The 22,936-nt window shown below is 52.8% G+C and overlaps 2 protein-coding genes across 4 annotated transcripts in view; both read right to left on the bottom strand.

Moving 5' to 3' along the window:
• The window catches only part of LOC116946566 (hippocalcin-like protein 1), a 54,845-nt gene extending 35,499 nt beyond the window's left edge, over positions 1-19,346 (bottom strand). The window contains exon 1 of one of the 3 annotated variants that reach the window (XM_076070102.1): positions 19,121-19,346. The gene's annotated coding sequence lies outside the window, so the exon portion shown is untranslated. Of the gene's footprint in view, positions 1-12,271; positions 12,359-19,120 lie in introns of those variants that run through there. The other 2 variants (XM_032961590.2, XM_032961589.2) reach the window with 2 other exon arrangements.
• LOC142929219 (uncharacterized) lies at positions 13,242-15,524 on the bottom strand. The gene has a single exon (XM_076069975.1). The coding sequence runs from the start codon at positions 14,623-14,625 to the stop codon at positions 13,333-13,335; it is 1,293 nt and encodes a 430-aa protein (XP_075926090.1). The 5' UTR covers positions 14,626-15,524; the 3' UTR covers positions 13,242-13,332.
• Positions 19,347-22,936: the final 3,590 nt, after the last annotated feature.

The following is a 22,936-nucleotide window of genomic DNA, read 5'->3' as shown; positions in this document are numbered from 1 at the left end:
GGGATCGTCCGCCGCGAAGCAGATGGGCACGCGTAATAATTTTTTTTTTATCACGGCCAAATGCACCCGCAGTGTTCGTGAGGGCGGGTCGCCCTGGATTCGAACTTTGATCCTCGTGCCACAGATGGCGAACGCGCTACCGCTGGGCCACCGCCCAAAAAAACTAAACTAAATATATATTTTTAAACCTTTACATTTTACCAGGTAAGGGCCACTGAGCTATATAGCTCTTTGTCATAAGCGACCTGGCTATCAGAAATGAGGGCCGGACGAAGTGGCTTATCGTGTAGAAGTTTAGAGCAGCCAAATACTCTAAACGCGTGATGTTGATTCTAAATGTGGAAGGAAACGCCGGAGGACCTGGAGAAAAATCCACGCAACCACGGGGAGACAGACACGCGAGGCTCCAAATTTGCAGCAGGCGTCAGGGTCGGGATCGAATCCACGAGTCTTGGGAGGGGCGGGGGGAGACCCATACGTAAGAGACAGGAAAACTCGCTCAGGGTCGCGGGACGTTACTAATTTGATCCTTCCCGGAGGGATGATGGGCTGAGATACTGATATAACGTTCTACCATACGACCAACATTTACCAAATCGCACGGAATGCGCCCGATCTCAGCTGCATCTCAGACACCAATCACGGTTTATCCTCCTGTGTGCACTCGGACGGGAGACTGCCTGGACATACCACGTGTTGTACTCTTGGGCTGCGAGGTGGGCAGAAGATGCTACAATAACAATGGATTCTCGAATCTATCTGTGTGGTGCTTTCAGTATTATCCTGTTGTACTCTCACAATTGTTTAATATTCAGACCCTACATGGAGTTGTTTTGATCTTGTATCATCTTGTGCGATCCAAATCTGCCGGACACTTTTTTTTTACTTTAAAACCAAAACTCCCTCTCACCTCGTAGAAAATAAAGCACGCACCTGCTGAGCTTTCTCTGGCTTCCTCCGGCGTGAATCCAAACACTCTTTAATGGAATTGGCCAAACATCCAGATGCGGGACCCTCCTGAGAAGGAGTGTTGCGAGAGGCTTTCCTGAGTACATTGGCTGAAAGCCTTTTTAAATTAAAAAAAATAACGCTAATGCAGGACTCTCCTGTAAGAGAGTCATTGGAATCAGTGGGGCTTTCCTGGGCAAATAAGCAATTATATTTGATATATATTATATATTACTCATAAAAGTATTGTATTTTACAGTCTACAGCTGCCGAGGTACCGATATGTTAACTACCTCGCCTGGTATACAGGAGGGCGTAGGTTCAATCCCGACCCTGATGCCTGCTGTATATTTAGAGTTTGCCGTGTCTCTCTCCCCATGGTTGCATTGATGTTTCTCCGGGTCCTCCGGTTTTTTTCTCCACATCTATAATCATTAGGCGTTTAGAGTATGTGGTTGCTATAAACGTCCACATGATAAGCCACTTTGCTGGGCTATAATTTGTGATAGCCAGGTTGCTTATGAGAAGGAGCTATACAGCTCAGTGGGCTTTACCTGGTTAAAAAAATCTGTTTAGTATTTAAAAAAAAACGTGGAAATGATTTCCTTATAAAATGAATATTGAGGCAGTTCCTTCCCCATTTACTGCCCTGAGCTGGTGGTGGAAATTGCTCATTCTCATAGATAGAAATCCTCACTGATGCTCAATGTTATTTTGCAGGAGGGTCCCGCATTGGCACTTTTTGCCAGGCTCCACTGATGAGCGTTTGGCTGCTCGTTAAAGGAATCCCAGACAAAAGCCACAAAGCATAAGAGGGGGTGGTACTCAGCCACGCCATCTCCTGGCCACGTCTCGCCAGCCTCACGCCTACAACAGCTGGCAAGCCCTGGAGGATCGCCCCACAGAAGTTCCTAACCCAGGCTCAATTCTCGTTAACTTCCGAGGTCAGGCACATTCAGGGCGATTCGAGCATCGTCATCCACTTGACAAGAATGTCACGGTTGCAAAAATAATGTTGCATGTCTCTCTCTCTCTCGCACGCTGTGGTCACGTGGATTTTTCTCCGGTTTTTTCCCCCTCCACATTGTATTATCAACATCACGCGTTTAGAGTATTTGGCTGCGATACATTTCCGCGTGATGACGAGCCACTTTTGTCGAGCTATCATTCGTGATGGCCAGGTCGCTTCTGAAAAAGAGCTATACAGCTCAGTGGGCCTTACCTGGTGAAATAAAAAAAAAATAAACAGTTCATTCGTTGAACTTTAAATCTTCCGAACAAACAGGATGGTCAAAACGTGACAAACGTGCGATTATTGAATTGCATCACGACCACGAATCGCGACAAACCATCAGCTCGCACGGCAGCGGCGGCGGCGGCGGCGGCGGCGAGGGGAGCGAGCCAACGCTTAATGCGCACCGGAGCTATGGTTTGGCGCTTTAGTTGGAACCTGGAATCGAACCCCCTAACCCATTGGGGGGGTGCAGTGAGACCCAGGGCAGGGGGCCTTCAACTACAGGCGGGGGTCGTGTTCAGCTCACGCGGGGGGGGAGGTAAAGGGGGGGGGGTCAATCAAAGACTGAGGCAGAATCGGCTCAATTATTCATGAGCAAGGCCCAATCCCCACTCCCAGCCCCCATCAACACCACGCAGAGCCAGCACAGCCCCGCAAACATGAATAATGTATCGGCTATGCAGGGTGCGGAGTGCGGGGGTGGACACACATACACACATAGACAAACACACACATAGACAAACACACATATACGCACAAAGACAAACACACACAGACATATGCAAATACTGGATATGCATAGACAATGACACACAGACATGCTTAAACGGGCACACATAATATGCACACACTTAAACAATGACAAACACACAATATGACAACAACTACAATTCAACACCAAGTGATGGCAACGGCACCACGGTGCTTGTGCCAGGCTAGGTGCACTTTAATGCCACGTTAAAGTCTCGAAGGCTCCCTGCTGGCAGCAGATCACAGGACAGACTCGGCTGCCATGGGCTGTCCGACTGGAATGACTAACAGATGCACCACCTCTGCTGCCCACTGCGCCGATTTGCTGCGTTTTAGCCGCCCGGCACTCAGCTCGTTGTTGCGAGCGTCGCTCCTCCGACCCTCCACGGTTGCTGGAGGGCGGCTGCTGCCTCTCAACTGCCCAGTAGCAGCGTCCTTCACGAGCATCCTCCACAGATACTCCACACACATTGCAGAGTATAGGACCCCTTAGCCCCGTACTCTTGCTTGGTCTAAGGGGTTCTCCTAGCACCAGGACATTACAGGAATACTCAGCAAATATGCAGATATGTTCCCAAGGGAAGGAGTTCAGACTCTTAGGAACATGTAAGCATTGTAATATGGGTAATGGTAGTATTGTGTATGGTATTAAAGATTTGTGATCGCAAGCAACTAGGGCAGTTGCCATCTCCTCTGAAATGCGTGACCACCACTCATCCTTGCAGTGTCGGACAGCTCTTGGAGCCTTCCAGCGCGGTAAGCGTCCTCGTTCTCGCGCGTGGGAATATTGCAGCGAGCTGGAACACCTCCTCCATCAGCCAGGGTTTCTGAGGAGGTCTGAGACGGACATCGAGTGCAACCAAAGGGGCTGCGTGAGCTTCAGTCCCGAAACCTCGCCCATTTCCCCTTCGCGTCAGCAGGGAAAGATGCCATTCCCAGTTCCAAGCGATGCTCAAATTCTTGCTTTTAACTTTCAACAGCCAGCTGAGACCATGCTATTCTGGGCATTTGAATGGGGGCCGAGTTGGACACCCACTCGGACAGTGAAAGATTGCTAGGTGCATCTTACCGGCAACAAGCTGCATGCGTTATAGCACCACCACATCGTCCAGCAGACGTGTCGGCTTGGAACAGGCACCGTACGCATGATGTTGTGTGGATGTGCCAATTATGGTAACTACAAGCCCATGCACTACAGGGAAATCTCGCAGCCGCCTACCGTTATTGTTGAACTGGTGTGGCCCATGCCCTCTGATCACTCCTGCCCAAAAGCTTGCATCGTGACTCACGCAAGGCGTTGAAAGACACCCAATAAGACAACTCTACCCTGAGGGGCCACTTTTAGCCAACACCTGGGACAGAAGGGCATAGAAGGCATCTTACTCATCAGCCTTGCCTGCATCGCTCCCCAGATGTTCATCTTCGGTGGGGGCGTAGGCCACCATCACCGCCATCACCACCGATGCTTGCTTCCTGCTGATAAGGAGGAGAGCCCACAACTGCCAGAGACTCATAGCCTCCCACTTCTCACCCCAGCGCTCCCCACACACTCCATCGTTGAATTCACCAGAGGAGGCCCTCCCTGTTGCTCGATGCTATCCCCCCCCCCGAGAAGAGAACTGTTCACACCTAACAGTGACAGGAGCCAGCTACAGGCAGTATCGGTTTGGCTACTGCCAAAGGCACGGCAACCCCCCCCCCCCTTTCCCCAGCAAGCATCGAGACGTTTGACGTTCCCGGCAGTAGCGATTCCCCGTGGGTTCTGGAGGGACGTCCGTGACAGGAGTCGGAGTCTCCTGGCTCTGGCAATCGGCATTTGGTCAGAGGACATCATGGATATCTCTTCCCCCAGGGGCCTCTGGCACATTCTTGTATTCGCTATATATGTGTGTGTGGTCCATTGGTAATTAGATGTATTCACACGTACAGATGGTGCAGAAACACATGTAATGGCATACACCTACACAGAAATACACACACACAGACATAAGTACGCATGGACCCATACACAAACACACACACAGACATAAGTACGCATGGACCCATACACAAAGACAAACACACACACACAGACATAAGTACGCATGGACCCATATACAAAGACAAACACACACACAGACATAAGTACGCATGGACCCATACACAAAGACAAACACACACACACATGCAGGGGCTCAGAGATGGGTGCTGAGAGAGAAGGGGAAATTAAAAATCACAAGCGTGGGATGACAGTGCGGCAGAGGAGAGAGAGAATTAAAGGAGAGCGAGGAGAGATTGAGCGAGGGGAGATTGAGCGAGAGGAGAGGGAGCGATGGGAAGAGAGAGAGAGAGAGCGACATGGAGTAGGAAGAGAGGGGGTACAGAGAGAGGAGGGGCAGAGAGGGAGGTAGAGAGAAAAATAAGGGGTAAGCAGAGCAGAGTTAAATCTTTCATTTTAAAGGGGGGGGGGGGGGTTACGTAAAGCAAATCATTAAAAAATAAACAAACAAAAATACGAAATAATGAACGAGGCAAAGTGCCGAATACATCGAGCATCTTCTTGTTTCCTCTGATCGTATAAAAAGGAAGAGAGAGAGAGAGCGAGGTGGAGAGGGGGGTGGGGTTACAGCGGGAGAACACGCGTGTGTGGAGAGATGGCGTGGAGAGATTTAGGGAATGGGTGAGAAAAATGGTGAGAGACGTATTTACTGTGCAGTACGGAGAGAGAGGTGGGCGTGGGGGGTTGGATGAAGAGAGTGGCAATATAAACTGAGGCGAGGAGAGAACGAGAGAGATACAGACATGAGATATCACCGTGAGAGAGGGGAGACATATGGAGATAGGAGAAAGGGATTTGTCTATAACGTTATATATACAAACTTGAGATATCTGTAGAGAGACAGGACACCAGATATATTATGTATATAATGACAATAAAAGGGATATGTCCGCATAGAGATATGGAACAGTTGCATGGAAGGGATTAACGCGATGTGTGTATAAAGGCACAGATAGAGTGAGATTATAGACCAGGTGGGTGATGTGCAGAAGCATATTGAGTAATCGGGAGGCAGATGTGTGGAGAGTGGAGGGAGATGGGTGGAGAAGGGAGAGAGAGATGGGTGGAGATGGGAGAGCGAGAGATGGATGGAGATGGGAGAGAGAGATGGGTGGAGATGGGAGAGAGAGATGGGTGGAGATGGGAGAGAGATGGTGGAAAGTGGAGGGAGATGGGTGGAGAAGGGAGAGCGAGAGATGGATGGAGATGGGAGAGAGAGATGGGTAGAGATGGGAGAGAGATGGTGGAGAGTGGAGGGAGATGGGTGGAGAAGGGAGAGCGAGAGATGGGTGGAGATAGAAAAGAGATGGGTGGAACGGGGAGAGAGATGGGTGGAGAGGGAGGGAGATGGTGGAGAGGGATACGTGAATTATAGAGGAGATTTAGAAAGAGGGAGGGAGATATTCAGTAGACTGAGATGTATATGGACGCGGGAGAGATGCGTGAGTTGTAAGAGTGCGTGGGGTTCACAAACTTCACCCGAGTCCTCTCCCTGTGTGCCCAAGCATTGCAATCTGATGTCAATCAGCTCACTGTTTGCTATGCACGTGTGTCTTGGTTTTCATTGCAATTGACTCCTGCGGTCCGTGGATGGTTTGATTCTAAGCGATGATGATAGCGTAACGATGCATGGGGAACGAAAATGATCGGAGCTTGGCGGATCGCACGCGTGCACGGATCCACACCCTAGCGGGACGCGTCTTTTGGGCACGCTCTCGACGGGTATCGTGTCCCCCCTCCAGCCACTCGAGGCCGCTACAGTCACCACTGAAATCGGTTTTTGTTTCATGGAATTGCATCACTGTATCGTTAGAAATCACTGCTGCTGGTGGCCTAAAACTAGACACCAATCACAACAGAGTAGTGAGACATATAGGGATTTGGGATGTCTGCGTCTGACTCTGCGTGTACGTGTGTCTGCATAGTTGTGGGGAGCGATCGTGTACCGGTTAGCGTGCTGAACTACGGATCAGAGAACCAGAGTTCGATTCTCGCTCACGGCCAGTGGGGATGAGCTGAAGCAGTCCTGGGCCTACCCTAGGTTGACTCAGCCTCACATGAGTACCTGGCGCGGTGTGAATACATCAGCGCTGGAGAGACAAAGGCGGTCGAGCGTGGTGTTGCCACCCACTGCCTCGTGTGGCGTGCAAGCCTTCGTAGATGCTTGCGAGCAGCACTTGCCCCAATAATCTGTTAGGGCTATGCTGGAGAATATTTGTCTTTGTATGGCTTGTCTGTGTGTCCGTATGTGTGTGAGTCTGTGTCTGTCAACAAATCTAACAATCTGTCAATACAGCTGCCTGTGCAGTATCTATGTGAATATAATGCAATGTGGATTTACGTAGCGTCTAAATGTGAGCGCATATTAGGACGCTGCACATAAACAGAGGTTTTGTTTATTATAGAGAATCATATTCTTTGGGTCTTTCGGTAAAGTCACGTAGATAGGTTCAAAGAAAAAAAACGACGACGTTTCGATCGCAACACAAGCGGTCGTCCGCTTGTGTTGCGATCGAAACGTCGTGTGAAAGACCCAAAGAATCTGGATTCCTGCAGTCACGAGAACTTAAAGTCAAGATTTATAGATAATCAGTCTAGAGTCTGGCATGGAGTCGACAGCACGGGCGGTCGGGCGGAGCGAGATTCAACGGAGAAGAAAGGGCGACCTCCCATTGAGCGACTCTATGAGGCTGCCACGGAAAGCCTAGGTTTCTGGAGCGGAGAGTTGCGTGGAGGGGAGTGGAGTGAGATGAGAGGTAGGAGAGTGCGTGGAGGGGAGTGGAGTGAGATGAGAGGGGAGAGGTAGGAGAGTGCGTGGAGGGAAGTAGAGTGAGATGAGAGGGGAGAGGTAGGAGAGTGCGTGGAGGGGAGTGGAGTGAGATGAGAGGTAGGAGAGTGCGTGGAGGGGAGTAGAGTGAGATGAGAGGGGAGAGGTAGGAGAGTGCGTGGAGGGGAGTGGAGTGAGATGAGAGGTAGGAGAGTGCGTGGAGGGTAGTAGAGTGAGATGAGAGGGGGAGAGGTAGGCAGGGGTGAGTCCATGGAAGATGTTGAAATCGGTGTGATCTTGGAATTGATTCAAGACTGGACTGGGATCGAGTGTCGGGATCGCAGTGTGGGGTCAATGCCAATGTGGTCTCGTTTACGGCTGCGGCAGAGAAGTCTGGCAGCGGGATTTTGGATTATCTGAAGTGTGGGAAAAGGGGCATTCGGTGAGGCCGTATTGGGGGGGGGGGGGGGAGGAGACCGCCAGATCGACAACTCCGAGGTTCCGCACACTCTGCGCCAGTGATTCTGTTCGTGTGTCTGTATGTCAACAAGTATGTCTGTTCGTGTGTCTGTATGTCAACAAGTGTGTCTGTTCTTGTGTCTGTGTGTCAACAAGTGTATCTGTTCGTGTATCTGTGTGTCAACACGTGTGTCTGTTCGTGTGTCTGTATGTCAACACGTATGTCTGTTCGTGTGTCTGTATGTCAACACGTATGTCTGTTCGTGTGTCTGTATGTCAACACGTATGTCTGTTCGTGTGTCTGTATGTAAACACGTATGTCTGTTCGTGTGTCTGTATGTTCGTGTGTCTGTATGTCAACAAGTATGTCTGTTCGTGTGTCTGTGTGTCAACACGTGTGTTTGTTCGTGTCTGTATGTCAACAAGTATGTCTGTTCGTGTGTCTGTATGTCAACAAGTATGTCTGTTCGTGTGTCTGTATGTCAACAAGTATGTCTGTTCGTGTGTCTGTATGTTCGTGTGTCTGTATGTCAACAAGTGTGTCTATTCTTGTTTATGTGTGTCAACAAGTGTATCTGTTCGTGTATCTGTGTGTCAACACGTGTGTCTGTTCGTGTGTCTGTATGTCAACACGTATGTCTGTTCGTGTGTCTGTATGTCAACACGTATGTCTGTTCGTGTTGCTGTATGTCAACACGTATGTCTGTTCGTGTGTCTGTATGTCAACACGTATGTCTGTTCGTGTGTCTGTATGTCAACACGTATGTCTGTTCGTGTGTCTGTATGTAAACACGTATGTCTGTTCGTGTGTCTGTATGTTCGTGTGTCTGTATGTCAACAAGTATGTATGTTCGTGTCTGTATGTCAACAAGTGTGTCTGTTCGTGTGTCTGTGTGTCAACAAGTGTGTCTGTCCGTGTATCTGTATGTCAACAAGTGTGTCTGTTCGTGTATCTGTATGTCAACAAGTGTGTCTGTTCGTGTGTCTGTGTGTCAACAGGTATGTCTGTTCGTGTGTCTGTATGTCAACACGTATGTCTGTTCGTGTGTCTGTATGTCAACAAGATTGTCTGATCGTGTGTCTGTTTGTCAACAAGATTGTCCGTTCGTGTCTCTGTATGTCAACAAGAATGTTTGTTCGTGTGTCTGTATGTCAACACGTGTGTCTGTATGTCAACAAGTGTGTCTGTTCGTGTGTCTGTATGTCAACACGTATGTCTGTTCTTGTGTCTGTATGTCTGCCTTTTTTTTGCCCGTTTTGTTTTTCCGCAGGTCGGCCGGGATGTGTTTTTGTTGTTTATGGCCGGTCAATCTGCATCTCGACCATCTCTCTCTGTTGCTCGTCAGTGTGCACTGCGTAGTTCTCTGTGTGTGTGTCAACCCGACAGTCCTATCCATCACGGGGGACCGGTGGCGCAGCGGTTAGCGCGCTGCGAACCCCGGCGACCCCAGTTCCCATTCCCGCTCACGACCAATGACAGTGGCGAATATTTGTAACCGGTGCTGGGCCTCCCCTAGGTCGACTCAACCGCAAAATTAGTACCTGGTACGGTGTGTAAACATCGGCACCGGGGAGACAAAGGCGGCCGGGCGTGGCGGCGGTCACCAACCGCCTGGCGGTCACCAACCGCCTCGTCTGCCGTGACGGCATTCGTCAGTGCTGGCTAACAGCAATTGCCCCAACAGTCTGTTAAGGCTACATGGGTAATCTTTGTCCCGTCTTTGCCTGTCGATGTGATTCGCCTATCCGTGCGTATAGGCTGTATCCAACCTCGCTGCCGCCTCTGCGCGCGTGACTGCTCGCATCTCGACCCGGTGGACTGACGCTCATTCCCAGCTGGTTCTCACAAGTGAGAAGACTGCTGGAATTTTTTTTGGCACAAACGTAACGTTGCCATTGGTGCGGCAGCGGCGGCGTCTTCCGACGCAACGTTCACCATTCACGGGCGGCGCGTCCGCACCGGGCGCGGCGAGCAACCGGCACGCGGCGGGCGTGTCCGTGGCCACGAGCAAAAGTCCAAAGAGTCAACACTTCCAAATTTGGGCCCCCCCCCCCAACGGCAATAACAACAACAACAAGAAAGAGGCGAGGGTTTCTGGCGGTCGTTGATTGATTTCACTCCACGCCGTATCGCGTCTCGCGTTAATAGACCATCACGAGTGCGAGCGCGCGATGGCAATCGTCGTTGGAGAGTGTGACGCTGACGCCGACGGAGTCGACTCGCTTTACTAACGAGAGACACCGGGCCAGAGAGAGAGCCAGAGAGAGAGCCAGAGAGAGCCAGAGAGAGAGCCAGAGAGAGCCAGAGAGAGAGCCAGAGAGAGAACCAGAGAGAGAGCCAGAGAGAGAGCCAGAGAGAGAACCAGAGAGAGAGCCAGAGAGAGCCAGAGAGAGAGAGCCAGAGAGAGAGAGAGCCAGAGAGAGAGCCAGAGAGAGAACCAGAGAGAGAGCCAGAGAGAGAACCAGAGAGAGCCAGAGAGAGAGCCAGAGAGAGAGAGCCAGAGAGAGAGAACCAGAGAGAGAGAGCCAGAGAGAGAGCCAGAGAGAGCCAGAGATAGTGAGCCAGAGAGAGAGCCAGATAGAGCCAGAGAGAGAGAGAGCCAGAGAGAGAGCCAGAGAGAGCCAGAGATAGTGAGCCAGAGAGAGAGCCAGAGAGAGAACCAGAGAGAGAGCCAGAGAGAGAGCCAGAGAGAGAACCAGAGAGAGAGCCAGAGAGAGCCAGAGAGAGAGCCAGAGAGAGAGAGAGCCAGAGAGAGAGCCAGAGAGAGAACCAGAGAGAGAGCCAGAGAGAGCCAGAGAGAGAACCAGAGAGAGAACCAGAGAGAGAGCCAGAGAGAGAGCCAGAGAGAGCCAGAGAGAGCCAGAGAGAGAACCAGAGAGAGAACCAGAGAGAGCCAGAGAGAACCAGAGAGAGCCAGAGAGAGAGCCAGAGAGAGAGCCAGAGAGAGTCAGAGAGAGAGCCAGAGAGAGAGGGGCGAGCGACGGGACGCTGTGACGGGAGTGCAGTACAGAAACTAGGCAGGCCGTCGTGCAATCGGCGCGTTACGGGGGAACGCGCAAGCCGCGCGTGCCAATCCGTGGCGCGTGGCTTCTTACCCTTGGCGTGTAGAGTGTGACCCGGGGTTGGTGGGGGGTTGGTGGGGGGTTGGTGGGGGGTTGGTGGAGGGGTTGGTGGGGGGTTGGTGGGGGGTTGGTGGAGGGGTTGGTGGGGCGTTGGTGGAGGGGTTGGTGGAGCGGGGGGATTACGCGTGGGTGGCCTTTCAACAAAGGAACTTTTTACCCGGTGACTATGACGTGGAGTGTTAGTTCGGTGCCCTGCCCTCCGTGATCTCTGCACAGTTACAGGTGAGGACGTTTACAGGTGAGGACGTTAATAAGTGAGGACGTTTACAGGTGAGGACGTTTACAGGTGAGGACGTTTACAGGTGAGGACGTTAATAAGTGAGGACGTTTACAGGTGAGGACGTTGACAGGTGAGAACGTTAACAGGTGAGGACGTTTACAGGTGAGAACGTTAACAGGTGAGGACGTTTACAGGTGAGGACGTTGACAGGTGAGAACGTTAACAGGTGAGGACGTTTACAGGTGAGAACGTTAACAGGTGAGGACGTTTACAGGTGAGGACGTTGACAGGTGAGGACGTTGACAGGTGAGGACGTTGACAGGTGAGGACGTTTACAGGTGAGATCTCTTGCCTGAGAGGAAGGAGCTTTCTAAATCACAACCGGCACCATTAATTATTGTTTCGATTAAAAACGGTGCGGTGCTTTCTATGGAACGCCAAAGAGAAAGATGCCCCGTATAGCCTTAACAGACTGTTGGGGCAAGTGCTGTTAGCGAGTAGCACCTATGAAGACCGACATAGTACACGAGGGGGTGGGTGACCAACACCACGCCTGACCGCCTTTGTCTCCCTAGTGGCAATGTCCACACATCGCAGCAGGTACTCAATTAAGGCTAAGTCGACCTAGGGGAGGCCCTATTCGTCACCGGTGTTGGTCGTAAGGGAGCGGGAATCGAAGTCGGGTGGATGGGCTCGTGGCGCAGTGCACTAACCGCTGCACCACCGCTCCCCACCATCATCACCATCGTCAGAAAAAACGTCAGAAAAAACCCCCAGACAAGGCGTGTTGGTCTGCATCACCCAGCCTGGTTCTTGACCCTGCGCTCCGCCGATTGTCAACCTATTGTCTGCCTATTGTCAACCTATTGTCAACCTATTGTCAACCTATTGTCAACCTGTTGTCTGCCTATTGTCAACCTGTTGTCTTCCACCATGCCGCGTTGACCTCACCTCTCTGCAGGCTGCGTCTCATCGCCTCCTCTCCCTTCAGCTCCCCAAGTCCAGGCTGACAGCAAGCAGCAAGCAACAAGCAGCAGCAAGCAGCAAGCAGCAGCAGTAGCAAGCAGCAAGCAGCAGCAGCAAGCAACAGCAGCAAGCAGCAGCAAGCAAGCAGCAGCAGCAGCAAGCAACAGCAGCAAGCAGCAGCAGCAGCAAGCAGCAGCAAGCAGCAAGCAGCAGCAGCAGCAACAGCAGCAGCAAGCAGCAGCAAGCAGCAAGCAGCAGCAAGCAGCAGCAGCAAGCAGCAAGCAGCAGCAGCAAGCAGCAAGCAGCAGCAAGCAGCAGCAGCAAGCAGCAGCAGCAAGCAGCAAGCAGCAGCAGCAAGCAGCAGCAACAGCAGCAAGCAGCAGCAGCAAGCAGCAAGCAGCAGCAAGCAGCAGCAGCAAGCAGCAAGCAAGCAAGCAGCAGCAGCAAGCAACAGCAGCAGCAGCAAGCAGCAGCAAGCAACAGCAGCAGCAAGCAACAGCAGCAGCAGCAGCAAGCAAGCAGCAGCAGCAGCAAGCAACAGGAGTCTTTCTCTCTCTCCCCTTTCTCTCTGCCCTTGTTATGCGTGCGTTCTCTCCCTCTATCTTTGTCTCTCTCTCGCTCACTCAGTGTTTTATTGAGCTCGGGTTAGTAAAATCGGGTTGTTTTTCTATTGCATCACCGGTAACCGCATGAAAAACCGGTAAAAACCGGTTTGCCAGACATAGAAATGTCTGGAGCAATAAACGCGCGCGACACGTTCAGCGTTTTAATTGCAAACGAAAAGAAATGGAGCGACCCCAGTGGCGTCGCAGTGAACGCCACTGGGCCTGCAGGTCGCCAGTTCAACCCCAGCTCCCGGCGCGGCAATCGAAACAATGGGGAGCGAGATGTTTAAATCACACCCCCCCATCCCCCGTTACCCCCCAGCCTTAGTACCCCCTCCCCCAAGCCCAGAAGTATAAATGGGTTCACCACAGGTCGGCGACCAACAGGTCGCGCGTGGTGGGGTAAAGTGTGGGGACTCCCACCTCTTCCACGACGTCTGGTCAGCGTGGAAGAGGAGAGCAAAAAAAACATTCCAGAGCCTCCTCCTTTAGTGGAGCCTCCTCCTCCTCCTCCTCCACTAGTGGAGCCTCCTCCTCCTCTAGTGGAGCTTCCTCCTCCTCTAGTGGAGCTTCCTCCTCCTCCTCTAGTGGAGCTTCCTCCTCCACGAGTGGAGCCTCCTCCTCCTCTAGTGGAGCCTCCTCCTCCTCTAGTGGAGCTTCCTCCTCCTCTAGTGGAGCCTCCTCCTCCTCTAGTGGAGCTTCCTCCTCCACGAGTGGAGCCTCCTCCTCCTCTAGTGGAGCTTCCTCCTCCTCTAGTGGAGCCTCCTCCTCTAGTGGAGCCTCCTCCTCTTCTAGTGGAGCCTCCTCCTCCTCTAGTGGAGCCTCCTCCTCTAGTGGAGCCTCCTCCTCTAGTGGAGCCTCCTCCTCCTCTAGTGGAGCCTCCTCCTCCACTAGTGCAGCTTCCTCCTCCTCTAGTGGAGCTTCCTCCTCCTCTAGTGGAGCCTCCTCCTCCTCTAGTGGAGTTTCCTCCTCCTCCAGTGGAGCCTCCTCCTCCTCTAGTGGAGCCTCCTCCTCTGGTGGAGCCTCCTCCTCCTCTAGTGGAGCCTCCTCCTCCTTTAGTGGAGCTTCCTCCTCCTCTAGTGGAGCCTCCTCCTGTAGTGGAGCCTCCTCCTCCTGTAGTGGAGCTTCCTCCTCCTCTAGTGGAGCTTCCTCCTCCTGTAGTGGAGCTTCCTCCTCCTGTAGTGGAGCTTCCTCCTCCTGTAGTGGAGCTTCCTCCTCCTCTAGTGGAGCCTCCTCCTCCTCTAGTGGAGCTTCCTCCTCCTCTAGTGGAGCCTCCTCCTCCTGTAGTGGAGCCTCCTCCTCCTCTAGTGGAGCTTCCTCCTCCTCTAGTGGAGCTTCCTCCTCCTCTAGTGGAGCTTCCTCCTCCTGTAGTGGAGCTTCCGCCTCCTCTAGTGGAGCTTCCTCCTCCTCTAGTGGAGCCTCCTCCTCTAGTGGAGCCTCCTCCTCCTCTAGTGGAGCCTCCTCCTCCACTAGTGGAGCTTCCTCCTCCTCTAGTGGAGCTTCCTCCTCCTCTAGTGGAGCTTCCTCCTCCTCTGGTGGAGCTTCCTCCTCCTCTGGTGGAGCTTCCTCCTCCTCTAGTGGAGCTTCCTCCTCCTCCTCCAGTGGAGCCTCCTCCTCCTCTAGTGGAGCTTCCTCCTCTAGTGGAGCCTCCTCTTCCTCTAGTGGAGCCTCCTCTCGAGCCTCTTCGAGAGGAGGCTCCACTCGAGGGCAGGGAGCGAGACAGAGAATTTGCATGGACTGCGCCTTTGCCCTGTAACCGAGAACGGAGGTCAAAATGCGATTTGGAGCCAAGGCGCGTGACGCGCGCGGTGTTCAAATCGGTGCGTTCATGACGAACGCCTCCATTGGAAAGGGTGAAGCGGTTGCCTGACTTTCGGAACCGTTAACCGTTTCTGAAACCGGTTACCGGTTTTTGCCGGTTGTCGTTGAAGAGGAACCCGAGGCGAGTTTGACCCGAGGTTCAACAGCAACAGAAGCAGCGGCAGCGAGCCGCGCTCACCACTAAAATATGCCGCACTTTTAAAGCCGCCACCGCCAACACTGCACTGGCATAACAAGAGCTCGTCACGCCGTCACACAATAATCATCATAATAATCATACGTCAACATTGCAGTGCACCTCCATGCAATATATATACAGCATCTATCCTTAAAAGTGATCGTCTCTCACACACACACAGCATACACGCACAGCGGATACGATGTGGCTGGTGGAATTGCAGTAGACCAACGAGGTTTCCTATCCGTATACCGTATTTAAAAAAAGACTCAACACAATAACAACAGTGGTGTGTGTGTGTGGTCTTAAAGAAAAAACATATAATCGTTGACGTTTCGGGGAATGGCTCTTCTTCAGAGCACATCAACCGTTAATTGTGCTTGCACACCACTGCCAGCACAAACGAACACAATTTGTCTCGAGTAGGCATGGTGAGTTTGTCCCAGAGGCAAGACAAAACACACAATTCAATAATGAATTTGCCAACACGTTCCCAATGTAATGATATGGGCCCTGATAACTCGGTGAGGCTCTCCTGAGTAAATATATCACATTATCGTGTGAATATTATGAGATTATGTTATTATTGTTGCTTTTTAGAAGCATGGATTTGCTAAAAGATGTGGTGATGATGTGTGTGACTTATTAAAGAACCATTACGCGTCGGTCATGGAAGGGGGGTGGGGGGGGGGGGGTGGGGGGGGTGGGGGGGTGGGGGGGTGGGGGGGTGGGGGTTTGACCATACTTCACTGCTGTGGTCACAGTACGGCTGCCTGATGAACACTCACTCTCTCTGTCGGCTTTGGCAAAGCCGCCACTGCACTGCCCCGTGAACTCGGCCAACCGAGTTCGATTCCCGTGCCACGGCTAGCATCATCAGTGGCACGGCTAGCATCATCAGTGGCACGGCTAACATCATCAGGAGCACGGCTAACATCATCAGTGGCACGGCTAGCATCATCAGTGGCACGGCTAGCATCATCAGTGGCACGGCTAGCATCATCAGTGGCACGGCTAGCATCATCAGTGGCACGGCTAGCATCATCAGTGGCACGGCTAGCATCATCAGTGGCACGGCTAGCATCATCAGTGGCACGGCTAGCATCATCAGTGGCACGACTAACATCATCAGTGGCACGGCTAACATCATCAGTGGCACGGCTAACATCATCAGGAGCACGGCTAACATCATCAGTGGCACGGCTAGCATCATCAGTGGCACGGCTAGCATCATCAGTGGCACGGCTAGCATCATCAGTGGCACGGCTAGCATCATCAGTGGCACGGCTAGCATCATCAGTGGCACGACTAACATCATCAGTGGCACGGCTAACATCATCAGTGGCACGGCTAACATCATCAGTGGCACGGCTAACATCATCAGTGGCACGGCTAGCATCATCAGTGGCACGGCTAACATCATCAGTGGCACGGCTAACGTCATCAGTAGCACGGCTAACATCATCAGTGGCACGGCTAACGTCATCAGTGGCACGGCTAACGTCATCAGTAGCACGGCTAACATCATCAGTGGCACGGCTAGCATCATCAGTGGCACGGCTAGCATCATCAGTGGTATGGCTAGCATCATCAGTGGCACGGCTAGCATCATCAGTGGCACGGCTAACATCATCAATGGCACGGCTAGCATCATCAGTGGCACGGCTAACAGCATCAGTGGCACGGCTAACATCATCAGTGGCACGGCTAGCATCATCAGTGGCACGGCTAACATCATCAGTGGCACGGCTAACGTCATCAGTAGCACGGCTAACATCATCAGTGGCACGGCTAACGTCATCAGTGGCACGGCTAACGTCATCAGTAGCACGGCTAACATCATCAGTGGCACGGCTAGCATCATCAGTGGCACGGCTAGCATCATCAGTGGTATGGCTAGCATCATCAGTGGCACGGCTAGCATCATCAGTGGCACGGCTAACATCATCAATGGCACGGCTAGCATCATCAGTGGCACGGCTAACAGCATCAGTGGCACGGCTAACATCATCAGTGGCACGGCTAGCATCATCAGTGGCACGGCTAACATCATCAGTGGCACGGCTAACGTCATCAGTGGCACGACTAACATCATCAGTGGCACGGCTAACATCATCAGTGGCACGGCTAACAGCATCAGTGGCACGGCTAACATCATCAGTGGCACGGCTAGCATCATCAGTGGCACGGCTAGCATCATCAGTGGCACGACTAACATCATCAGTGGCACGGCTAGCATCATCAGTGGCACGGCTAGCATCATCACTGGCACGGCTAGCATCATCAGTGGCACGGCTAACATCATCAGTGGCACGGCTAACATCATCAGTGGCACGACTAACGTCATCAGTGGCACGGCTAACGTCATCAGTAGCACGGCTAGCATCATCAGTGGCACGGCTAACATCATCAGTGGCACGGCTAACATCATCAGTGGCACGGCTAGCATCATCAGTGGCACGGCTAACATCATCAGTGGCACGGCTAGCATCATCAGTGGCACGGCTAGCATCATCAGTGGCACGGCTAGCATCATCAGTGGCACGGCTAACATCATCAGTGGCACGGCTAGCATCATCAGTGGCACGGCTAGCATCATCAGTGGCACGGCTAGCATCATCAGTGGCACGGCTAGCATCATCAGTGGCACGGCTAACATCATCAGTGGCACGGCTAACATCATCAGTGGCACGGCTAGCATCATCAGTGGCACGGCTAGCATCATCAGTGGCACGACTAACATCATCAGTGGCACGGCTAGCATCATCAGTGGCACGACTAACATCATCAGTGGCACGGCTAGCATCATCAGTGGCACGGCATTGAGCAGCGTGGTTGACGTAGCAACGGATTGACAAAGAAATGTGTATATTATATTATATATTCTTATATTGTATATTATATATTACTATATTATATTACATATTATATTGTATATTATTATATTATATTGTATATTAATATATTTTATTGTATAGTATATATTATATTGTATATTATGTATTACTGTATTTCAATCTCTGTCGTTATAACCTCACGATACAGAACCTAGCCAATCTCTATCCACAGATGGATGGAGGTCTCCCCGCGGCGTTGACCATGGGCTAGGGAGCTGGAGGGGGGGGGGTGTTTTGACCATACTTCACCACACTGGTCACAGGTGCAGCTTGATGAATAATTGCACCGCCGTATATAGATGTACAAATTACGAGATATGCGTATGAATCCAAGACTCGCTATTTCAAAGCCAACACAGCCGACACTTTCCTTGATAAAGCGAGGTCATCAATGTTATTTTCAGCTCACGGTCTGCAGCCTATTTGAGTTTACACACAGATGACCAACAGTTTATATCGTTCGTACACGCTGCAGTCTACAATTAGACAGCGCGTACAAGCTGCAGTTCAGAATATATCGTCTAAAACAATGTATGTATGTTGAACTTCTTTCGCACCGTACGTAGCCAACCGTACTAATCGGGAGGTGCGGTGAATGACAGTCGTAATGACGGGTACACATACTCCCTCCAGGCTATGATATATTACAGCTGCAGTCTATAGGCACAACTTCGCCTATAACTCCTGAACATGCAGTCGACACAATGAGCAGGGTTAGTCCATAGACTCTGTGGCACGCACGGTACAAGATCTGGAGGCTCGCCTACGCTGGGTGCTCTACCGCCCGTTCATGAGACACACAACGGTACACATTCACTGACACATTCACTCTCACACACGTACACATAGACACACGCCCATACACATTCACTGACAAACACATTCACTCTCACATACACAAATACAAAGATCCCCCGTATAGCCTTAACAGACTGTTGGGGCAAGTGCTGTTAAGCGAGCACCTATGAAGGCCGGAACGGTACACGAGGGGGTGGGTGGCCATCACCACGCGCGGCCGCCTTTGTCTCCTCAGTGGCGATGTTTACACACCACATCAGGTACTCATTTGAGGCTGAGTGGACCGAGGGGAGGCCCGTAACACTCCCATACACATTCGCTGACATACACATTCGCTGACATACACATTCACTCTCACACACATACATACTCCCATACACATCGAGTCCCAAACACGTTGACTCCCAAATACATTGACTCCCAAACACATACACACTCCCATACCCATACACCGATGCACACACACACACTACTCTCGTACGCATACATACACACAGACATACGCTCTACACATCACAGATAGACATTCGCGCACCGTGGGACACACGGAGAGATGGAGCCAGCAGCAACAGCAGCAGACAATGGCTCACCGATCCCTCCTGGTTGCTCTCGGTGTCCACGCGTGTTTCCGCCGTGTCTCCGCTGTCTCTCTCCGAGCTTTATGAATAAATCAGCTCTGTGTGAGCGAGTAGCTCCGGCTGCTGCTGCTGCTGCATCACCCGCTCCTCTCTCTCCCCGCCCCTCTCTCTCGGCTCTCTCTCTCCACCCTCTCTCCCCCCACCCTCTCTCTCTCCACCCTCTCTCTCCCCACCCTCTCTCTCTCTCTCGCCCCACCCTCTCTCTCTTTTTATTACGATCAGAGGAAACAAGAAGATGCTCGGTGTAGTCGGCACTTTGCTTCGTTCATCATTTCGGTTTTTTTGTGTTTTTTCATGCTTTGCTTTATGTACCCCCCCCCCCCTTTTTAAATGAAAGACCCAACAATGTTTTTAACTACGACAAGTGCTGCATCTGCACGCAGCCCTTCCCACAGTCAAACGGCCACCGATGGGTAGCTTAGAACTGCATGCAGAGCTCTCCGTCATCTGCCACCGAGCACACGGCCTCCTCCAGCGCCCACTGCTCCTTGAAGGCCGGCACGGCGTGGGTCAGCCGCGCATGGCGGAACTCCGGCCACACCCTGGCTCCGATCAGAGCGCGGAAGATACCCAGGCTGCTGGCCGGACGTTGCCCCTCCAGGGCCACCTTCCTCGCCCTGTATATGGCGAGCTTGGCGTAGCCGAAGAGCACGTTGACCAGCCCCTGAAGATGTTGGGGTCCGTCGCCCTTCGAGTATCCAAAGATGAGGACCGTCGGGGAGAAGTGGAGGCTGAACCTTAGGAGGATGTTTCTCAGGACCTTGAACAGCGAGTCCAGGCTCTTGCACTCCACGTATTGGTGCGCCACCGTCTCCACTTTACCGCAGAACCGGCACTCCGGGGATGTGTCGGTGAAGCGCGCCAGGGAGGCATTGGTGGTGACGGTGCTGTGGGCGATGCTCCAGCTGAGGTCGCCGATGCGGTTGTACGTCGGGCTGGAGTAGAGTTGCCTCCAGTGAGGCCCCTCCGGAGAGACGCAGGGCAGGGCTTTTCTCCAGGTATGGTCCTTGTGACTCCTCTACCTCCGGTAGGTCTTCTAGCCGACACAGGTTGTGATCCGCCTTCGTTTGTCGGCATTGGCGATGCGGTGGCATGACTGAGAGCTCCGGTGGAGGGGGACCGAGAGGGGCCTCGTCATCCCCAACGCCGATGGGGGGCGTTCTCCCCATCGCTGCCACTGAGAAGGCCCCCTTGGCTTCGGCCAGGATCCGGGCAGCCACCCGGAGCGACTGCAGCCCTGTCTTTGCGGCCATGTCTGCTGGTCCGAGCCACCGGCCCCGTGTTTCAGGCTCCACCAGATCTCCCATCCTGGTGAGCCGCGCGTTGGCGAGGCGCCTCTCCATGGCGGGGGTGGCGGTGGTGGATGGCAGCTTTGTCTGTGGGTTCCTGAGGATCGGTTCGAAGACCAGATCCTCGGCCGATCGCGGCTGGTTCAGCCTCCTCACGGCGAGGGAGCTCCATGTCTGCAGGACGCTTCTGTAGAAGGGTGGCAGCTGTCCCAGTGGGAGGCCCAGTAGGTCCATGTAGGAAAGTTGCTTGGAGCACTGCAGACCCCCCAGCTGTTTCAGGAGGAAGGAGGCCGTGACGCTCCAGGCCGGTGCAGGGGCGGCGTGCAGGAACTTTTGCGCGGCCTGCAGTCGGAAGGTGGCCAGCTGACTCCGCACACACACCAGCCCGTGACCGCCCTCGTCCAGTGGCAGGGCCAGGACCCCAGCGGCGACCCGGTGTCCTCCACCCGACCAGAAGAAGTCGAGGACCCGCTTCTGCAGTGCGATGACGAGGCTCATGGGGGGTGCAGGGAGAAAAGTCGGTGCCACAGCATGGACGTCACCAGCTGGTTCACCGCCAACGTCTTTGTCCTGAAGGTGAGGAACTTGCACAGGTGACTCCAGGTGCCCAGCCGCTCCTTCACCTTCTCCTCCAGCTCGACCCAGTTCCTCTGTGGTGGTTCCTCCTCTGGTCCGAGGAACACCCCCAGGTGGTGCAGCGATGTTGTGCTCCACTTTATGGCTTTTGTCTTCTCGGGACACTCGGTCATGTCCCACGCTCCAACCAGCAGGCCGCTGCACTTTTGCCAGTTCATTTTTGATTAGGAGGCTTTCGAAAAGACCTCCTGGCACTCATGCAGCAGGGCGACATCATCCAGGGATCGCAGGATGAGGAGGACGTCGTCGGCGTATGCCGTCAGGACCAGCTTGACGCTTGGTTCCCTGAGCACCAGGCCGCTGAGTCTCCGCCTTATGAGACTCAGGAAAGGCTCTAATGCCAGGGCATAAAGTTGGCCCGACAATGGGCATCCCTGTCTCATTCCTCGCTCGAATTACACACAGCACCGCGCTAACCGCTGCACCACCGCTCCCCCGCTGTTACAGTACAGCACTCTCTCCCCACCCTCTCTCGGCTCTCTCTCTCCCTCTTCACTTCCTCTCCCTATTGGATCTCTCTCTCCCTCTTCCACCCCCTCTGTCTCTCTTGGCTCTCTCTTCCACCCCCTCTCTCTCTTGGCTCTCTCTTTCACCCTGTTCCTCACTCCCATGTTTCTCCCCCCTCCCCCCACTATTTCCCACCCACACTTCCCCCCACCCTCTCTCTCGCTCTTCCTCCATTAACAGACTCCTCCTCTTTCCGCACAACACACGACACAACCATCACCATCATCACTACCATCATCACTGCCGTCACCATCACTGCAATCACCATCACGACCATCACCATCACTACCATCATCGCATCACTAACGTCACCATCACTACCATTATCGTTACCATCAGTACCATCATCATCATCACTACCATCACTACCATCATCACTACTATCATCACTACCATCACCATCACGATTATCATCACTACCATCGTTACCATAACGACTACAATCATCACTAACATCACCATTACTACCATCACCATCGCTACCAATCACTACCATCATCACTACCATCATCATCACCATTACCATAATGATCAATATCATATCCATCATCATCAACAGCAGCATCGCTACCGTCAACATCACAATCGCTGACTAGAATCATCATCATGATCTGGGATCATCATCATCATCATACCATCACAATAATATCATCATCAGGACCCTGATCGCAAGCAACATCACAATGTCGCCCTACGACTTCAGTGTGGGCTGTAAATTATTATCGGCCAAACGTGCAAAGACAAAGATCCCCGTATAGCCTTAAGAGGCCGTTGGGGCAAGTGCTGTCGGCGATCACTTGAGGGTCGGCACTAGAGAGGGAGTGGGTGGGCAACACGACGCCCGACCGCCTTTGTCTCTCCACTGCTGATGCATTCACACCGCACCAGATACCACATTTCAGGCTGAGTTGACCTTGTGGAGGGGCCCAAGACCGTTGGAAATCGTCGTCACCGATGTTGACCGTGAGCGGGAATTTAACTCGGGTCGCCTCCTATATCCTTCACAGACTGTATGGGGCAAGCGCTGTTAGCGAGCACCTATAAAGGTCGACACGGCACGCGAAGGGGTGGATGGCCACCAACACGACGCCCGGCCGCCTTTGTCTCCCTTGTGGCGATGATTTGTACACACTGCGCCAGGTACTCATTTGAGGCTGAGTCGCCCTAGAGGAGGCCCAGAGCCGGTTCAGATAATCGTCACCGGTGTTGGCCGTGAGCGAGAATGGAACTCGGGTCGCCAGGTTCGTAGCGCAGCGCACTAACCGCTCCCCCCCCACACAC

The sequence above is a fragment of the Petromyzon marinus genome, chromosome 27 (genome assembly GCF_048934315.1).
Source record: "Petromyzon marinus isolate PM22_M1 ecotype Great Lakes invasive population chromosome 27, UKy_Petmar_22M1.pri1.0, whole genome shotgun sequence".
Lineage (NCBI taxonomy): Eukaryota > Metazoa > Chordata > Hyperoartia > Petromyzontiformes > Petromyzontidae > Petromyzon > Petromyzon marinus.
Note: the sequence above shows the minus strand (reverse complement) of the source record. Positions and strands in the feature narration are given on the sequence as shown.

Coding starts and splice junctions, on each gene's coding strand:
- LOC142929219 (XM_076069975.1), bottom strand. CDS start 14,625: ATGCAAATTCTCTGTCTCGCTCCCTGCCCTCGAGTGGAGCCTCCTCTC.